This window comes from Phycodurus eques, chromosome 10, assembly GCF_024500275.1.
Source record: "Phycodurus eques isolate BA_2022a chromosome 10, UOR_Pequ_1.1, whole genome shotgun sequence".
NCBI lineage: Eukaryota > Metazoa > Chordata > Actinopteri > Syngnathiformes > Syngnathidae > Phycodurus > Phycodurus eques.
Window position 1 is genome coordinate 21,654,647 of NC_084534.1, and position 19,380 is coordinate 21,674,026.

A 19,380-nucleotide genomic window follows, 5' to 3' on the forward strand; every position below is an offset into this window, starting at 1 on the left:
CACAGAAATTTAGTTTTTTTGTGTACATAATGTTAGGTTGTACACAAAATACTACACTAGAGTACAATTATGCAATAACAATTTATTTTACTGAAAAAAATATGATATTGCCACTATTAAATGATAATCGTATACAGTAGATACATGGAGACCCAGAGTCAAAGCATCACGAACACTTGCAGAAAAGCATTAGGATAAGAATTAACTATTTGCTGCCCACGCTCAATGCACAGGGTTTATGCACAGGGCACATCTATCCCGGTCCACCTTAAGAGAAGCGGAGAGGCCGCATGAAGAGGAGCGAGCAGGGGGACGCCCTCAACCGCACACGCCGGGCTCTTTAAGGGGGACTGGCTAAGTTAGATTCTGTTAAAGGGACATGCCTTCCACTTTGTCAAGCAACACCATAACTGCCTTGAATAACGTTTAAGATACTCCATGTCCATTCAACTGTTAGTACACTGAAAGTTTTTGCATTTGCACTTGTTTTAATTCTTTGACGTTATTTTCTTTTTACTTATGAAACATTTTTTTTTTTTTTTAAACATGTAGGGTTGCTCTAGTTGGACAGTAAGAGTCAGGTTTATTGTTCTTGAGCTTCCATCATTTATTTAGACATTCACAATTTAAGGAGATCCATTTCAGCCTTTATGAAAAATATTGCTAAGTTGTGTGTGATTGGCACTGTTGAAGAGGTACACTATTAATTTACTGGGAGCTGTTTCTAAAATCTTACTAAGATTCATGAGTGGGGGGCATACATATTAGAAACAGTTCCACACCAAAACAATACATATATTTTTGTAGTACATGTAAATTGACAAAATTAAAGTGTACATAATAAATCACTGAGGAAGCATGTACAAGCAGATATGCTGATATCAGGAATGCTTGTAATATCAAATTCTTACTGTGTGATTTAATTCTCACGATTCGGCGGGCCGTTGCCGGCAACATTTGGATCAGAATTGCCTGTTTTTTTTTGGTTGTTTTTTTCCCCCTGATGAGGGCCTATTATTCCGTCATTTTATACCACACTTGGGTAAACCACAAAGAACGCAGTTGCATGTTTTGTCGTTGACTCTCGCCATGCTTGTGGATGAATAAATAAATGTGAGCTTCTTTTGCTCAAGCCCGGGTTACTCATTTATCGACATCGAAAACCGCCTGGATTTCTGCGCGGAAAAAAAGAAGAAGACGCAGACGTCACAGACCTCGCCTGCTGCTCACAAATTGTTATTGCAAACTAATCAGAGCATTGTTGGCGGAATTGCACCGTCTGCCGCCGCGTGGACCGTGCGACGACGGGGTGGATGGCATGCTGGTGGTAGCTGGGAGACGATTATCGGCGTTTTAGTTTTAAACAGCGTGCCTTGGCGGAGAGGAAAGGATTTGGTTTTATTTAAGGTAGCATGACAGGATCCAGAGCGAAGCAGCTAGCTTGCTAACTTTAGCATTAGCTAGCGTCATGTTTTCTGATGTAACATTTTGTGGTGATGAGTTACAAAATGACGGCCTGTATAGTTTAGTCTTAGCTTTTTCTTTCCCCCAGTCAACGCGACCATGCTGGCTGATATTGAATATATTTATCCGTCTTGGTAATCATACGGGCCGAGGACATTTAGTTTGGCTAGCTGTGCGATGCTAGCTTGCTAACAACTAGCGTAGCTTATGTACATTCGGTTTGTACATTAAAGCTAGCATATATTTGGAGCCTTTGTATTTTTTTAAACACTTAATAGTTAATGTTTAAAAAATACGCACGAGCTGCTCGCTGTTGTTTTGTAAAAAAAATTGACGCATCGTAGCATTTATTCAAAGACGACAACACGACAGCACCAGTTCATCATGTATGTTGCCATTCAAATATCGAGTTGCGTTGCGTTTTGCTTGCACAACTGTTGCATATGGCGAGCAGTAACGCCATTAAACACGTTGGCGCTTTCACTACAGACACATTGCACCGCCATGTGCTAAGGATCCCCACTTTTGATTGTTTTCCAAGGTCCAGTGACAATGAACGAGCAGGAGGCTGGTGTGGTCTCGTTTGACGAATACGTGCGCCAGAAGGCCCGAACTGTACCCCAGCACAGGATGAAGGAGTTCCTGGAGTCCCTCTCCAAGGGGGAGTTCAGTCAGCAGGGAGGGGGGACCACCACCACTACCACCACCACAGCTGCCATGGTCTACCAGGAGCAGACCAACAACTGTGTCTACACTGATAGCACAGAGGTGGCCGGCTCTCTCTTGGAGCTGGCTTGTCCAGTAAGAACATCTTGAATTGACTTATATCAGTTAAATTGAGTCCAATGTGTCCTAATTACTGCTTCCACTTCTTATGACAGGTACAGCTGACGTCAGCAGAGATTTCACCTCAACTTTCCATGCATTCAGAACCTGAACAGCAACTTCAAGTGCAGGTTTGTTTATTTTGTATTTATTTATTAAATCTATATTTATCCAGGTGAGGCAATTGAGAACAGATTTTCTTTTGTAATGCTGACCTGGCTGAAGACAGCAGAGTAAAACAAGATAAAATAAAAGCATGTACTCAAAACAAAATACATACACAAAACCATAAAATAATACAATAAAAAAAGAACCAGGACCAAATCTTCCTCTCCAATCAAAATGCATCATAGCTCCCTTCACATTGGCACTTCGCATCCAGGAGGTGCCGTTTTGTTCCCTTTTAATGCAAAAGTTTAAGGCTAAACTGTATTAGAGAGAAGGTCAAAATTGACATTTCCTTTGACCAGTGTTTGGTCCTTTGACCAAACATGTCGAAATCACAACGTGCATGACGTCACTCACGTTTGCTACAAGTTGAGTTTAAAATCAAATTTGCCAACAGTCGAAAGTTTGTTCTGGCGACAATCCAACATTTCTGTTCTCATTAGCAGCAATTGCTGCATGAAGGCGCAAACAACAAGTGTCAATTGACTGTTACGGCCCAAAACATCAGACAGGCTGCAATGTGTCCACATCCACACAATGTACATTGAGCATTAAACAATAAAAAAGGGTGGAAAAGTACAAATTAAAGAGGAAGGTGAACAGAGCTCTTTTCACAGGCTGCTAACTCAAAGGCGCCATCTGTGAAAATACTCTTGTCATTGTTATTTATTGTTTACTTCAAATAGTGTCAATTTACATGGTGTGCATTTATCTTGTGGATGGAAAAAAGTATTTGTCACACAGTTTAAAAAGTGCACGGGTGCTGACTATAATAGAAACACTGTATTTTCTCAAGTACAAATGACAACAAATTAGTATCGGACCACATGTGTACTCCTCCTTTTCCAGTATTTTTTAAAATGTATATTTTTGGGAGCTAAATAAAAAATAGACATCCTTAATTATGTGACCCAGGCCTTAATCCAGTATGGCAGTGTTTTACAAAATTACTGAGCCCAGGCACATATTTTTGATTTAGAAAAATCTCATTGCACACCACCAAACACATATGTCACAAAAAGTAATATTGAAATAATGATGATCATCTCAATTTACTCACAAATTGACTGGTCCTGTTTAGTTGAACACAAAACGACTTGGTCTGTTGCAGTAATGGGAACATTTGGTTACCATGGGTTAATTGTTCCTTCTGCCATCTAGTACAATAGGATTTAATTGTTCTTCTTGGTACTATATCCCATTGGCATAGAAAGATGAAGATAGATGAAATTATGTAGTAAATAAAAATAAATTTCCAGGCCATTTAAGTAAAATTGCATCATTTCCTGTGGCACACTAGATGAAGGGCACACTGGATTGGAATCACTGCAATATAGAATAATATTTTATCTTATTTATTTGTATCTAATACACACAACTTGTAATATCCATCCATCTGTTTTCTATAGCGCTTGTCCTCATTAGGCTTGCGGGTAAGCTGGAGTGTATCTTTTATCTACAGTGCATCATATACAGAGGTGTTTCTAATATTTTATATTTTGATAACCGTATTTACATGAAGGTTAAATATTAGAAACACCTAAGATTAAGTGAAAATGAATGACTCTGTGGTCATGTTAATCAAAATTGAGCTTTGTAACAGAACAAAGGATTTTCTTCAGTTTACAGTTATTTTTTTTTACATTTTTTAAATTTTATTTCTTTCATTTCTAGCAGTGTCATTTATGATAGTATGGGTTGTCATCTTTTATTCTCTTCCTCTGTGCCAGGTTCAGATCCAGGGGCAGCCGGTCCTGCAGATGGCCACGTCCGCTCAACAGGACATGCAAGGAATGTCAACTTCACAACTTGTGCCGCAGGAAGCGCTCACAGAGGAGCAGCAGCAGCAGGTACCATATCATAATAAAGTGCAGAGGAATCTTAAAGATCAAACTGTTGATTTGTTTGAATTTTGAAAAATAAAATACAATCAAGTAGTAAATAAAGGAAATACAGGCAAAGTTTTAAAATATTTTAACATTCTTAATTGCTGTATAAGTGTAGAAAGAGGTTATCAATCTTATATAAAAGCAAACTAAAACAGATTTACTCATCCTTTGATGATACATGATGGTTTAAGTGTTGAGGAAGGTTTGCTGATAGAAGTTAGTATGCATTGCACTTTTTATCGTTATTAACTGACATAAAAGTGCTAAACATTGTGTAGTAGAACTTGCAATACCTTGTGTATGCGCCATTAACACTGACACTGTGACAAATGTGAAAATGGTGACTACTGTATGTGCCTGGGCGGCAAATCTCTTCACGTTATGATTAACAAAGCTGACTTTGTACTGTACATCCAGTATGGATTGGAATTTTGAGGTTCCACTGTTACACCTTTTCCAAGTTCTACTCATTTGCTACCTAACGCTACTCTATTTTGACAGATTCAGGCACAGCTGGTTGCAGCTGTAAGCGGAGAGCAACAGATTCAATTGGCAAGTGGTCACCAAATCCAGTTGCAAGGTACGCAGCAGATTCAACTAGTGGACGGCCAGCATATTCAACTGGAGGCTGGCCAACAAATTCAGCTGCCAGACGGACAGCAGATTCAACTACAGGGTGGACAGCAGATTCAGCTACCAGACGGACAGCAGATTCAACTACAGGGTGGACAGCAGATTCAGCTCCCAGATGGACAGCAGATTCAACTACAGGGTGGACAGCAGATTCAGCTACCAGAAGGACAGCAGATTCAACTGCAAGGCGGACAGCAGATTCAACTGCATGATGGGCAGCAAATTCAGCTACAGGGTGGCCAACACATCCAGCTCCAGGGGGGGCAACAGATTCAACTACAAGATGGACGGCAGATTCAACTCATGGGGGGGCAGCACATCCAGCTACAAGATGGACAACAGATACAATTACCAGACGGACAACAGATCCACATCCAAACCATTGAGGCCATATCTCCTTCACAGCAACAGAACTCTCCCAGGGAGGCAGAGAGGCGGCCCGGTACCGGCTCATCTGTTCTTCCACCTGCCAAGAAGCGCAAGGTAGACACTCCCTTGACAGTGTCCTACGCCGTTCCTCAGGGGCAGCAAGTGGCCACAGTCATCGCCATCCCTCAAGGGCAGCAGCAGAACTACGTGTCCCTGCGGCCCGACTTGCTCACAGTTGACAGCACTCAGCTGTACAGTGCCACAGGGACAATCACAGGCCCCGCAGGCGAGACGTGGACCATTCCCGTATACTCTACCGCTCAGCAGCAAGGAGTGACTCACATCGCCATACCGCAGGAGACGTACAACACGGTCCAACTTGCCGCCACCAACGGCAAGCCCAGCTCCTCGGCGAAGTGTGCAGATGTCCAGTCTGTGTCGACTGGGACACCGGAAGAAATAGTACAGACGCTGTTTCCAGCTCAGTTCATGAATGGGAATATTCACATCCCAGTAGCTGTGCAGACTGTAGGAGGGACTTACAATACAACACAGTCAGTGCACATATGGGACCCCAATCAGCCACAGAGCCAAGATGATGGAAATGAACAACAACTCCATCTTCAGGTTAGATCTGTTTGTGGTTGTTGTTGAATTCAAAAATATTATTTTTACAAAGCTAATAATCATTAGCTTTGATTGACACTGTCAGAGGACTATTCGTTTAAGATTGTTAATTATGTCACTGGTAGCGTGGGCTCCGTTCCCACCCAGTGTGAATGTGAGTTTTGTCCGTCTCTTTTTGTGCCCTGTAATTAACTAGCGACCATGTCAGGGTTGTTGTCCGCCTTCCGCCCTAAATCATGGGACAGGCTCCAGCTCCCTTGACCCTGAGCAGGTTAAGCGGTAAAGAAAATGGATGCAGTGATGGAATTTTATTTTATTTTTAAATCGCAGTTGTGTTTAACAGCAGTGTAGAACTGCACCATATCATACATACAAAGATGTTTTTGTATTATTTAGCTATATGATGATAACTCTGACGGTGTCAACCACTTTCCCCTGAAGCGAAACGGTTTTGGCTGCATTTATTGGTACACAATGTACAAGGCAAAGGTTTAGAGACACTTGCTCAACATACTATTGAAATACAAGGTGTGCCCAGACTTTTTGACTGCATGTTAAAACTACTTACTCAGGTTTCACCAAACTTTGTGGAGGAATGTGGCATGGGCCACATAAGAAACTGGGACTTTTTCGACAAACGTGGTAAAACTTTGAAGGCAGCTTACTTTGGTACCACATACAGGACACGTGTTTAGTCTTGATGGCGCGCTGCACTGAGCATTAGAGGTTGAACCAACTAGTCAATTTCGTCTTTACCACTGTGCAATAATTAATTGATTGAATTCGATTAATCGGCAATCATCTTTTCACATTGACAATAACATGGATGCCTCATTGAAAATCAACAGGTGGTGGGTTCATGCAGAAAACTAGCAGCGGTGCATCAAGTGTGTGGAAATTTTTAGCAAAAAAATTAGATTGGCAGAAAAATATTTTCTGTCCTCAAATGTAATAAATGCACACCCATCTGAAAAGACACCTTCTAACACTCACACTAAAGCTGGCGAGCAACCTTAAAACCTCACGTGAGCCATTAGCAAATTCACCAAATGGAACCTTTGTCGCAAAAAAGAAAAAAAACATCCACATCATGTTTCTCCCAGCCTACATATTTCAGACTCACTGGACATCCTCTTCTATCTTCCACTTTCTCCAGCGCCCGACTCACTCATCCAATCACAAATCAGATGCCTTCATTGTCTCTGAGTGAAACTTCTAAAACTACTGCAACAATCCATGTTGCACAACTGCAGGATTTTTAAAGTACTCTATTATTGTACACTCTAGCAAGTAGCAAACCCGCAGTAATGTTATGTGAATTCGTGTTAATTGTTAGGAAATTTTAGACTGTCTGCCAGGCAAATATAGGTGTCCGATGTGAACGAATGAGCGCTTGACTTTGATTGGCTAAGCGAGTCAGAGGGGTGGGGCCTCTGCATTCGAGGACGATGGGGAGAGTGAGTGAGCGAGCTTGTTTGAACGTGTCCACAGTGAGTCGAAAACTGAAAGAAATATTAATGGCATCTTCGATTAATCAAAGTCCACTTGACTGTCATTACCTTAGTTTCGACTGCAAAAAATCTGTTGTTGTTAAACCCCTAATGCTTCTTAATTTTGTAAAGGCAGAAATTCATTGTGCAATGTTGTGGTCTATTCAGAATCAGAATCATCTTCATTTGCCAAGTATGTCCAAAAAAACACAAGGAATTTGTCTCCGGTAGTTGGAGCCGCTCTAGTACAACAACAGACAGTCAATTTACAGAACACATTCAGAGTAACTGAGAAGTCTGATCGGTATCAAGTCTAATAATTACTGGACGATCAGACAAGTTAATGAAAGTTAACCTTTAGTTTGACATACAGTAATTGTTTGAAAACATTAATTCTATTCATCTTGTACAGGAACAAGGAGAAACTGAGGGTAATGCTGAACCATCTGCAGAAATTCTAGTTCCAGTCTCTCTGAAGCCAGAAGAGGGCCTGGAGGTGTGGCGCCTTTGGGTAAAGCGGAAAAATGCCGAGCTAAGCCAGCAGGACAAGACAAAGCTTGCGCCCATTGGACGTAAGTCATCTTATAGATTCCGAGCTGGTGGACCTTGAATAGATCTTTTCCCCTTAAAGCAACAACAAATGCTGATCTCTCTGTGTCCAGGTCGCCAGCCGCTGCGTTTTCAAGAGGACTTGATTTCCAGCGCTGTAGCCGAGCTGAACCTCGGTCTTTCCCTGATGACGCAAGAGGCCCGAGGATCAGAGGAGGAACAATTTGCTCCAGATGTTCTTTATTATGTCTTCTTATGTATGCAAAAGGTTAGTAATCCTTGTGCTCCAGCCTGGCAATAAAACAGTGTATGAAGTTGTCGAAACCAGTGTTCCCCAACCTTCTTTGCACCGCGGACCGGTTAGGAGTTGACACTTTTCTCGCGGGACGGCTGTGGCGGCGACTTGCGTGAGTTAACTGTTGCGATAAACCCATATTTTAAGTAGGACCCCTGATACAGTGTTGTTTCGTTCAAAAGAACAAATCTTTTCAGTAAACGTAATGAGCTGAATTAGTTCATGAAATGATTTCGTTCTTTGAGTTCTGCTGCCCTTAGCCAGCCTGTTCGGACCGGAAACAGAAGCGTTCGAGCCGGCTGGGACCGGAAACGGAAACGTTCTGTGCAGTCTCGACGTGTCAATTGAGACGCACATCTGTTGCGGCGGAGAAGATCCGGTCAATTTTGAAAATAAAACACATTGACACGCAAATTGTAATACTGCAGAAATTATATATGGTCATTCTTTCTCTGCGGCCCGGTAACTAATGCCTCACGGCCGCGGACCGGTGGTTGGGAACCACTGGTCTAAAGCAGTGTTTATCTTTTTTTATTAACTTTATTTTTTATTATTATTATATAGTATCTCTTTGAAAATGGACGCGTGGATGATATTTTCTCTGATCCATACTACACTCGATTTGGTGAGAGTTTACATAAAATCCTGACTGGTTGGAAGCCCAGTGTCCATCCTCTAGGTAAAAACAAACTCCCTTCTCTCGCCACTGTCATTATTTGTTCATTTAGGATTTGTGTAATTAATTTTTGTTTGTCTTCTTGCAAGGTTACATCATTCCGAGTCATGTGACAGAGGAGATGCTTTGGGAATGTAAACAGCTTGGTGCACATTCGCCATGGACTTTGTTAACAACTCTGATGTACTTTAACACAAAGTGAGTTTTCCCCATCTTACCACTTTTCCGACTGCACGGGTGTCATCCACTTGAAGAAATAAACGCTGCACCTCAAAAAGATGTCTTGTTTTCTTTGGTTGGTGTCACTCGGTGGCTAAACTACCTACACCATCGTGATGGTAGACACATTTACCACAATACACCACCTAGAGTAGACGGGGCATCTGCAAAGCTGATTATCTGATGTCCACGAACAAGACGAACACTCGTCTCACTGATTGGGCGAGAAAGAAAGTGAATTTATTCCTTGTGGGACAAGTAGTGTCGGGGGAAAATGAGGAGGAGGAAGAGTGACATTCAGGCAATAAGGAACTATGCAAAATATATACTACTTTTTTATAATAATGTGTTGAAATGTATTATTTAAATTTAATATCACTCTTGGTGGAAAATAATGCTGAAGTGTTGTTTTGGTGCTAAGGAACTATGTTGTTGAGGGGAGGAGCTTCATTTGCTCGGGCCATAGCTCTGTCTAATAAAAAGTAGGGCTTGGCTGTCTTGTGGCATCTATAGGTAATGAAATCCTTTGGGGAGGATGGGGGTCGCTTGCGCTCAGGTTTTTGCTTATCGTGGCAGGACTCTGTCTATATGGGTGTACAGTATTAACTGTTTTAAATTATTTTTCCACAGGTGTTTTCGCCTGCTAACACCTGAACAGCACCTGAAGGTGGCCTTCTCTAAGGTCTTAAGACACACGAGGAAGAACCCCACCAATACGAAGGACAAAGCAACTACTATCCGCCTTCTGAAAGGGCAAAGTTCACATAAAGGTATTTGATGGTCACCACTTAAGTTCTATTTTTTTTTTAAATCAAGTGTTTTACCTTTTTGGGTGACTTATTTACAGGACCAGATGACTTATATGATGAGCAGATCGAGGATCCAGAGAATCCACTTCGTTGTCCCATCAAACTTTATGACTTTTATCTTTTCAAATGGTGAGTGGCGCTCAAGAAAATATATTGCGATATTTCTCCTTTTACAGTAACTCTCCCTGTTCCAGCCCTCAAAGTGTCAAAGGTCGTAATGACACGTACTACATGACCCCTGAGGCCGTTGTCGCGCCCAACAGTCCCATGTGGTATTCGTCTCAGCCCCTCACGAGTAAGCAAGTGGAGCAAACGCTGGCGCGCATCTTAGTGGTCAGAGAGATCCAGGAGATCACCGGCGCCGGTTCCGAGAGTTAAAAAGAAAGAGCTGACATAAAGCGAGAGCAAGATTGTACAATTCCATCACTGATTGTTGACTCTGCTCCCCTGCCCTTGGCTCAATAAACTTGCCGTCTCAACAATCAAATGAAGAACCCAATGAATGAGTTGTTGAAGACTGACTGAGAAAACATGTCCTTTTAAAGTTTTCAGACTCAAACTAAATTTCTGGTCGATATCAGGAATGTTAAGACTGGACTAGGGGGTAAATGGAAACTGCTCTGGTTTAAAGTATTTTCAAGATGAGGGTATTTAACCGTTTGCTCTTTAACCTCATACTTTTTGTTACCATGCCAACCTCCTAGCAGGGACCACTGCTCACCTTTTTTTGTATTGTGTTGATATGTACAAAGATGACCTTGTGCCTGTTTTCAAAGTGTTTGATCTAAGTCGTCTCAAGGTAAAGTGCTACATTGTAGTCTTTCGGGAGACTAGAAACTTTCTCAGGTCAAAGGTTGTGATTGAGAGACTCATAAAAAACATTTTCAACATCTTTGTGTACAGATGATTAAATACAAATGGACAGTCCTTACATCAGAAGTCGTGTTGACCATTGTGTTCTGTGTGTTTTCATAATGACATTCATATTATGATGCCTCATAAAACCAACCACAGATACATTTATTAAATCTGAAATCTACTGGACAGTATATCCAATTTAATGGAAACACTCAAAGCCACAAGGTCATTAGTCATCTTTTTCCTTTGGAAAAGTTAAATTTAGTCGACTGAGTGTTTGCGTAAAGAACTTTGGCATCGGGGATTGCACGCTGATGTTCCCAAGACCGATTCTGGGCAGTGTCAGCTGACGAGCGTGTAAGTGAAGTGGAAGATGTCGGATCTTGCTCTGTTCGAGACCGAGCTTGCCCAGCATGCGCTCCGGTAATTTCTGCGGGTCAGAATGTCAGCAGTTATTAGTAGTTGAACGAGTGCATTTACAAATCTGGATGTACAGTGCCATGAAAAAGTATTGGCCCCCTTCTCAAATTCTTCTATTTATGCATAGTTTCCCCACTTTGTTTAAGAACTAACTAAATAAATGTAAATATCATATAAATATAACCCAAGTGAACTAAAAATAGTGCTTTTATTTATTAAGGAAAAAAACTGGCCTTGTTTGGAAAAAGTAATTACCCCCTTGTTAAATCAGGAATTGTTGTGGCTAATCACAATTTTCAGTTGATTTTCAATGATCACACCCAAGCCTGATTATCTTCAGACCTGTTCATTCAAGAAATCACTTAAACAGAACATGTCTGACAAAAACATGTCGGACAAAAGATCTTTTAAAAAAAAAAAAAAAGCTACAACAAAACAACAGGATCCAAAGAAATTCCAGAACAGTCGAGTAATAAAGTAATTGACATCTATCAGTCTGGAAAGGGTTACAAAAGCCATTTCTAAAGCTTTATGATTCCAGCAAACCATAGGGAGAGCCATTATCCTCACATGGAGAAAACATGGAATAGTGGTGAACCTTCCCAGGAGTGGCCGGCCTACAAAGATTACCCCAAGAGAACAGCAATGACTCATCCAGGAGGCCACAAAGGAATTTATGACTTCTAAAGAACTGAAGGCCTCACTTGCTTCAGTTAAGGTCAGTGTTCATGGTGCAACAATAAGGAAGAGACATGGCAAAAAATGGCATCCATGGCAGAGTTCCAAGGCGAAAGCCACTGCTGACCAAAAAGAACAAAGGCTTGTCTTTTGCCAAAAAAAAAAAAAAAAAAAACATCTGACTGATTCCCAAGACTTGAGAGAATATTATATGGACTGACGAGATGGAAGGTGTGTGTGTCGTTACATCTGGTGTAAATAGCACAGCATTTGAGAAAAATAACATCCAACAGTCAAATGTGGTGGTAGTGTTATGGTCTTGGGCTGCTTTGTACTCCTTCAGGAGCTGGACAATTTGCTGTGATTGCTGGAACCATGAAGTCTTCTCATTAACAGAAAATCCTAAAGGAGAATGTTCAGCTATCAGTTTGTGACCTCAAGCTGAACCGCACTTGGCTTAAGCAGCAGGATAACTATCCAAAACACACCAGCAAGTCAACTTCTGAATGGCTTAAAAAACTAATTGAAGGTTTTGGAGTGGCCTAGTCAAAGTCTGGACTTGAATCCATTTGAAATACAGCGGCATGACTTTAAAAGGCAAGTCATGCTCGAAAACCCTCCATTTTTTGCTTAGTTTTCTTTTCCTTAATAAATATCACCATTTAAAAACTGCATGTTTAAGCTCACTTGGGTTAGATTTGTCTGATATTTACATTTGTTTGATGATATTTAACATTAAACTGGGGAAACTATGCGAAAATATAAGAATTTCAGAAGGGTGCTAATACTTTTTCACAGCACTGTATATTGCAACTATTCACTGAAAGCTGTCTTTCTGATGATTTTGTTCTTTTCTCTGTATTATGTATCTACAATATGTAGATGCATGTTGGGGTTTTGAGGAGGAACCCCAGTAAAATTGTATCTTTTCAATTATCATCATTTTATCAAGCTGACGTTTACATGACTACCTGTGGTGCCAGTTTGCTCCAGTGTGAATATTTGTGGTCGCCCAAAATGAGGCATGCCAATGCAAATGCCATATGAACCCTCATCTGGTGCTTTACTCCTGTGGAAACAAGAAACCGAGTCAATTTTTACTCCCTCTGGACACTTTATTCAGTACACCTTCACGATAATTGGAGCCAACCCTTCTCACCAGTAAGAGGCTCCAGTTCCACAAGGCTACATCCACCATTACTGTCCAGGACTTTGTACTTCGTGACGGCAGGAAGGGATTGGCGATTGGCTCGAACTTTAGTTAGTCCATCTCCTGTGTCATTCATTCTGTAAACGGGGCTTAAAGCCATCTGTAATTAAAAGTAATAATAATAAAAAGAAACAGGTTAAATAATAGCTAAACTGTAATAAGAATAGGAAGCGAAGAAGTCTACCTTGTAGTGAGGCTGAGAACCGGTGACTTCTCTCTCTATGATGGGAATGTCAATCATGCCTTCAGATGGCACAGGTACACCCACTGTGACCAGCCTGGGGACAGAATTTTGCATTTATTTGTGCTGTTTCACTCACTAGTATTTCATACACCAAACCTTCTTCCTGTTTACATTCTTATGACCGATAAGAGCAGAGAGCAACCAAATGGGGGGAAAAAAATCCATCCTTGCATTTTCTGCACCGCTTATCCTCATCATTCATTCAATTCGAATTTTGACTAAGGTCCTAGGATTAACGCATACTTTATCAGGACAGTAAAACTTACCAGTACTTTCTCTCCACTTGATTACTTCTGTTGAGTTCCCGCACGTGCTCCACCACTTCTTCGCTCCTTGCCAGCAGGAGAGCGCCTGTCATTTCCTTCTCCAGGCCAAGACAGGGAAACAGCTGAGAATCTGACTTGATCTTCATACCGTCCATCATTTTGGAGAGGACAGGAAGCACAGAGGAGACGGATGTCTCCCCAGAGGAATCTGACAAGACATAAGCGACAAAAGGACAAAGTATTAAACGTCCACTTCAGCTCAGGAGGTTGTTCTTGTCTGTGTTCATTTGTTTGTTAGGCAGTGACTCGGGTCAATTTTTAACCAGGATGCTTCAAGTCATTTATTGCTAAATCAAGCGCGACAACCCTTTTTCTTGGCAAAACAAAAATTATATCATTTTAATTCCTCTTTGTTGTAATAATTTAATCGCTTACAAATGTTGTTCTATGTTTTACCTCTGAGAGGAACACCATAGGGCTTGTTGATGACGACCACTTGCTGATCCTGGTACAGCACGCTTCTGCTCAGGTGCTTCGCCAGCACGTTGGGATGAACATTTTGAAGCTGCAGACTGAACCGTTTTAAGTCCACCACCCTCTTCTGATAGGCGGAGAGAGGGGGCTCCGCTGCCCTGGTATTGGACTTCTCCTGCCGGAACTTTCGAGCCAAGTCAATGGCTCGAAGTGGAAGTTTCTCTCGTTTTCCAGGATCTGGAGCTTGCTTTGTGGCAGTGGTCTGACCCCGGCTAAGACTCATAAGTGCCGTTCCCGAACACTGGTAGCACTTTGTCTGTAGTTTTTGGATAGACCGTAGGAGTAAATTCCAGTCACCAGTAAATACATTTCTTGTACAGTGGTTCATAGTGTTAATGAGAGTTAAAAGGAGAAATCTGGAGAGTAACAAACCATTACAAGGAACACACGCCAGTCCAGCATTTATTTACTTCCGGGTTATCCTTGCTGGTTGTTCAACACAGTCCTTCCAGAATTAAAAAAATGTTTGAATCGATCCTTAAAGTGAAATGGTACTTCATGTCACAATAACTATCGTCTAAAATTTAAAATATTGTTCCATTTGAATATAACAAGGGCAAATAAAATAATTTCTGACATGCGTCTTCAGTGTAGCATTTAAATACCTCCGGGTATTCGTTGTTTGCGAACGTCATTCCAGGAAAAAAAATCCATCAACAAATCCTACTATAGTAGATTATCGCAAACAATATGTACATGTATTGCACCAATTGGATAAAACAATAGCAAAAAAAATTATTTTTGACCTTCGAAATTCGAGAATTAATTGAACTTAAATATTTTCTGACGTAATTTCCGTCCGTATATGTGTGCTCGTTTTTCGTCAGTGTTGTAGCCAACTTTATTTGTTTTCGCTGCATTGCACGGTGAAGGCATGGGAAAAAATCCTAATGGAATTATTTTACAATAAAATTTTATTTTGTGCATTTTATAGTCAGGTTTGTGTAGCGGGCGTGTAAACATGAAAATCACGGACAGCGTATTAAGGAGTTTCAGGGTTGCGAGAACATATCGAGAAAATTCGGATAAAGTCAATTGTTTAGAATACAGTCCGAATGGTGAGAACGCCATCTCAAGCAGCGACGACGACCGCATTGTATTGTATGATATCACCCAAGGAAAGTAAGTATGCATTAGAATTTTGCATTTCATCAATTTTATTTGTAATGTGTCTCTTGGATGTGTTTGAAAGTATGCAGAATTCTAGGTGTGCTACTTATTTATTACGGTTGTAGTTTGCATCGCAGTGATGCAAAATAAAAGAAAGAATTACAATAATAAACGTGAAAATGAATACCTCTGACAGTCAATAGAAAAAGGTAAAACATTTGATTGAATCATCTAGATCTGCATTAGATTATCATCTATTGATTTGATGGTTTGTGCATGCACATTTTGGCAGTGTTTGTTTAACTTTGCTATGATCCCCTCTCAGACCCATCGAGACATTGTACAGCAAGAAGTATGGCGCCGATTTGATCCGATACACACATGGAGATTCCCACAGAGTCATCTACAGTTCCAATAAACTGGATGGTAAACAACTCAACATTGCAAATAAGTAAATGTGGAATAATTCAAATATGACTGCACGATGTTGTGGAACCCAATACAGTGGTGCCTTGATTTAGGGGTTTAATTCATTCTGTGACCACGCTCGTTCAATAACTCAAATCACTCATCGCAAATCAACTCCATCCATCCATCCATTTTCTGAGCCGCTTCTCCTCACTAGGGTCGCGGGCGTGCTGGAGCCAATCCCAGCTATCATCGGGCAGGAGGCGGGGTACACCAGCCAATCGCAGGGCACATACAATCAGACAACCATTCGCACTCACAGACATGCCTACGGGCAATTTAGAGTCTCCAATTAATGCATGTTTTTGGGATGTGGGAGGAAACCGGAGTGCCCGGAGAAAACCCACGCAGGCACGGGGAGAACATGCAAACTCCACACAGGCGGGGCCGGGGATTGAACCCGGGTCCTCAGAACTGTGAGGCTGACGCTCTAACCAGTCGTCCACCGTGCCGCGCAAATCAACTCTCCCCATTGAAATGAATGGCAATGCTATTAATCAGTTCTGTTGCACGGCCCCCCCCCCCAAAAACACCACAATTAATAAACCGGTTTTATGAAGTGTAATTAACTCATTCGCTGCCAGCCTTTCCAGTTAACATGGATATTTGACTTCTAAAGCCGTCAATGGCAATGAATGTGTTAAGACAAAAGTCTCACACACACTTTAGTACATTGGTGTGTTGTGCCTTTAAATGTCGTGGCTGAGTGAGTGTGTTTGATGTCAGGGAAACTGCTAAATACGGGCTGGTAGAAACCTCAGGCAAGGGCCAGATGAAGTCGGGGTCCCGTCCGGTCCTCCGCGTCAAACACTTTACTCAAGACCGTGGCGCTTATGTAAAACTCGACCACGTTTCTTTGGAGTAAGAAAGTTTTCCAATATCAAAAATGTCTTAAGTCCAAAAGGAAAAATAAGATGGGGTCCGAGTAGTTCTGGTCACAACGAATTTATTCTTTATGATAGATAACCATATTTGGCCAATCAGTGTGGGTTTACGTCCTAATGGTGTCATGAGGATGACTAATTGGCTACGTGTGAGTTCTTTTTTGTTTTTTTGTTTTTTGTTTGTTTGTTTTTTTAAATTAATGTGTTTTGTTTTTGTTTGTTTTTTTAAACTAGTGTCCTGTCCAGACTTTCCTTGTCTGTGACTCTCTGTTTGTCTCTTAAATGGTGTCACACCTCTCTTAGTTTAATAATCGATCATACCGGAATCCAGGGTTTGTCCAACATAATAATAATAATAATAAACCGGGACATTTATGGGTTCAAAAATGTATATAAACGCCAAAAGATTACTGAAAAGGATAGAAAAAAGAAACCACAATTGCTTGCAAGTCAAGGCAACAAAAAAAAAAATCGTCCTAGCGACGCAACTCGTATCTTGAAAACTTTCCAAGTCGGGGCACTTGTAAGTTGACGTACCACTGTATATTGTTTTGTGACTTTTAGATACAATACGTTATCTGTCACTGACTGACAACAAGTACATCAGATATTTCCCCGGTCACACTGCAAGGTGAGTAAATGAACCACACATTTATTATAAATATATATTATTATTTAATGACCCATTTTCTCAAGTGTTCTCATTTCACTGTGCACTTATGATTGTGCTCTTACTAGCGTTCGTTTCCGGTAATTGTTTTACAGAGTCACTGCTCTCTCCATGTCACCTGTGGAGGACATGTTTATTTCTGGTTCATTGGATAAGACAATCCGCATCTGGGATCTACGGACTGAAAATGTTCAGGTGAGTCACGTGAAAGCAGACCCAAATTTAAAATGGCCAACAACCAGGATGCACAATATTTTGAGCCACTGTCAGTTTTGGATCTAAGTAGGTCAGTGTTTTTGTGTTCCAGGGTCTAACAGAGCCCCTCAACAGACCCATTTGTTCCTTTGATCCAGATGGGCTCGTTTTTGCTGTAGGAGTGGATTCACAGTCCATTAAACTGTATGATGTCCGTGCTTTTGCCAAGGTACAGTTGAGGCGAGTTCCCAGTGTGTGCAAACTCTTGACAAGTGATTTTGTATGACTTGTTTGTGTGAAAAGGGTCCATTTAATTCGTTTGAAATGAGGCTGAATCGCGCCTGTGGATGGACCGGGCTGAAGTTCAGCAATGATGGGAAGCAGATTCTCATCTCAACCAATGGGGGGATGATCTGCGTCGTCAACGCTTTCACTGGAGATGTGATGCACAAATTTTCTGTAAGACCCTGACATGCCTGCTAAAAATTGATGCAATCACTATGAAACATCATATTCTATTGGAACTTGTGTATTGTTGTTAATTTCAAGGGCTATAACAACAGCAGAGGCTTAAACCTGGAGGCATGTTTCACCCCCGACTCCCAGTTTGTCATGATCGGTAAAATCTTTCCTTTACATTTCTCTCTCGCTCTCTCTACAAGTTTTTCTAAGTGCCTTTAACACACCTTCTCCTACCTTTGTAGGCTCAGAGGACGGGAGAGTCCATGTTTGGAGCACAGAGAACAAGATGAAGGTCGCTGTGCTGGATGGCAAACATCCGGGACCGATCAGCGCCATGCAGTTTAACCCCAGATACATGACTTTTGCCACTGCTTGCAGCAATATGGTGAGATAATACACAATGCATCATTATTAGACCCTGCATACAACAGCTAATTTGCCGTAGGTGCTGTATGTTAACGGATATTGGTGTTCAATGGGGTTTAAACAGGGCAGCATGTAGCTGGTCTGTTCAGTCCCTAATATGCATAGTAACATGCATTAGTCTATATGTTGATTCAGGTTCTTTGTAATGCTGTCCTCTTTTCTTGTCCTCTCCACAGACGTTTTGGCTCCCCAGTGTTGATGACATGTAAAGATGCAACTATAGTTTTCCATGAAACTATTTTACTTTATAATGTGTGCGTACAATGTGCCAACATCAGACACTTTAATGCTTCCTTTGAACCTTTTTTAACCTCAGGCTAATGTTGGCAAAAGTCATGTATGCCGTTTGTTTTTTTATGACGTTTTACCTAAAAGTATTTTTTTAAATGTAAACGTCAAGTTTATATATATATATATATATAGTATTGTATTAGCACAGTTAGATTTTTATCAGTGTTTTTTCATTAAAATGTTATAACCTTTATTGTGAAAAAATAAATGCTTTTTGTTTTTTAATTTTGTGATAATCCTGGCCTATGATTATTGGAAAAACTGCAAATCATACATAAGGATTAACCTTTCCACTGACAAAAGATAAATATTTAGTTTTGTTGACTTCAAATTATGTTTAAAAAATCTTAATTGTCAATACTTGATGTACATTTTCCCCAAAATAAAAAAAAAAACAATACTTAAATAATAGATAATACGTCCTCAAAATCTTCCCACAGACGAAAGATAAACAATTTTGTGATCTGTGTGTGATATATACTGAAATAATAATATAATATTGCTTCAAGCAGATTTGACAAAATAAAATAAAAAATACTACTACTTTTGGACTTCTATGACAGGGGCAAGTCAATTATTTATCCACCAACAAATTGCCCAACTGTTGATTTTTATAAATTGGTATTTATAAAAAAAAAAAAAAATTCAGCT

The 19,380-nt window shown here is 40.7% G+C and overlaps 3 protein-coding genes across 6 annotated transcripts; 2 read left to right on the forward strand and 1 right to left on the reverse strand.

Annotated features, from left to right (window-relative positions):
• Positions 1–1,027: 1,027 nt before the first annotated feature.
• On the forward strand, positions 1,028–10,946 carry LOC133409031 (transcriptional regulator QRICH1-like). Of its 3 annotated transcripts, none has more exons than XM_061688516.1 (12): positions 1,028–1,850; positions 2,006–2,265; positions 2,346–2,420; positions 4,188–4,307; positions 4,848–5,975; positions 7,878–8,037; positions 8,128–8,282; positions 8,874–8,988; positions 9,075–9,183; positions 9,835–9,974; positions 10,052–10,142; positions 10,208–10,946. In XM_061688516.1, the coding sequence occupies exons 2-12, from the start codon at positions 2,017–2,019 to the stop codon at positions 10,389–10,391; spliced, it is 2,526 nt and encodes an 841-aa protein (XP_061544500.1). In that variant the 5' UTR covers positions 1,028–1,850; positions 2,006–2,016; the 3' UTR covers positions 10,392–10,946. The 3 variants fall into 3 exon arrangements, with proteins under 3 accessions (XP_061544500.1, XP_061544498.1, XP_061544499.1); XM_061688514.1 differs by having other exon boundaries at positions 1,028–1,407; XM_061688515.1 differs by having other exon boundaries at positions 1,028–2,265.
• On the reverse strand, positions 10,659–14,676 carry LOC133409032 (pseudouridylate synthase RPUSD4, mitochondrial-like). Of its 2 annotated transcripts, XM_061688518.1 has the most exons (7): positions 14,596–14,676; positions 14,146–14,479; positions 13,690–13,897; positions 13,364–13,457; positions 13,129–13,279; positions 12,941–13,038; positions 10,659–11,301 (listed from the first exon to the last, which is right to left on the reverse strand). In XM_061688518.1, the coding sequence occupies exons 1-7, from the start codon at positions 14,623–14,625 to the stop codon at positions 11,101–11,103; spliced, it is 1,116 nt and encodes a 371-aa protein (XP_061544502.1). In that variant the 5' UTR covers positions 14,626–14,676; the 3' UTR covers positions 10,659–11,100. The 2 variants fall into 2 exon arrangements, with proteins under 2 accessions (XP_061544502.1, XP_061544501.1); XM_061688517.1 differs by having other exon boundaries at positions 14,146–14,628.
• A 302-nt stretch (positions 14,677–14,978) lies between these two features.
• Positions 14,979–18,965, forward strand: LOC133408777 (WD repeat-containing protein 82-like). Its single transcript, XM_061688000.1, has 9 exons — positions 14,979–15,345; positions 15,659–15,759; positions 17,250–17,316; positions 17,451–17,550; positions 17,663–17,779; positions 17,854–18,009; positions 18,100–18,169; positions 18,255–18,397; positions 18,615–18,965. Exons 1-9 carry the CDS (start codon positions 15,185–15,187, stop codon positions 18,645–18,647), a joined length of 948 nt encoding a protein of 315 aa, XP_061543984.1. The 5' UTR covers positions 14,979–15,184; the 3' UTR covers positions 18,648–18,965.
• The last annotated feature ends 415 nt before the right edge of the window (positions 18,966–19,380 follow it).

Excerpts from the sequence above, each read along its gene's own strand:
- LOC133409032 (XM_061688517.1), bottom strand. The coding sequence starts at position 14,551 with ATGAACCACTGTACAAGAAATGTATTTACTGGTGACTGGAATTTACTC. Across the intron at positions 13,898-14,145 it reads CTATGGTGTTCCTCTCAGAG|ATTCCTCTGGGGAGACATCC; the intron begins GTAAAACATAGA and ends ATGTCTTGTCAG. Across the intron at positions 13,458-13,689 it reads CAAGTGGAGAGAAAGTACTG|GCTGGTCACAGTGGGTGTAC; the intron begins GTAAGTTTTACT and ends TTCTGTCCCCAG.
- LOC133408777 (XM_061688000.1), top strand. The coding sequence starts at position 15,185 with ATGAAAATCACGGACAGCGTATTAAGGAGTTTCAGGGTTGCGAGAACA. Across the intron at positions 15,346-15,658 it reads TATGATATCACCCAAGGAAA|ACCCATCGAGACATTGTACA; the intron begins GTAAGTATGCAT and ends ATCCCCTCTCAG. Across the intron at positions 18,010-18,099 it reads ATGTGATGCACAAATTTTCT|GGCTATAACAACAGCAGAGG; the intron begins GTAAGACCCTGA and ends GTTAATTTCAAG.
- LOC133409031 (XM_061688515.1), top strand. The coding sequence starts at position 2,017 with ATGAACGAGCAGGAGGCTGGTGTGGTCTCGTTTGACGAATACGTGCGC. Across the intron at positions 9,184-9,834 it reads CTGATGTACTTTAACACAAA|GTGTTTTCGCCTGCTAACAC; the intron begins GTGAGTTTTCCC and ends ATTTTTCCACAG. Across the intron at positions 10,143-10,207 it reads GACTTTTATCTTTTCAAATG|CCCTCAAAGTGTCAAAGGTC; the intron begins GTGAGTGGCGCT and ends TCCCTGTTCCAG.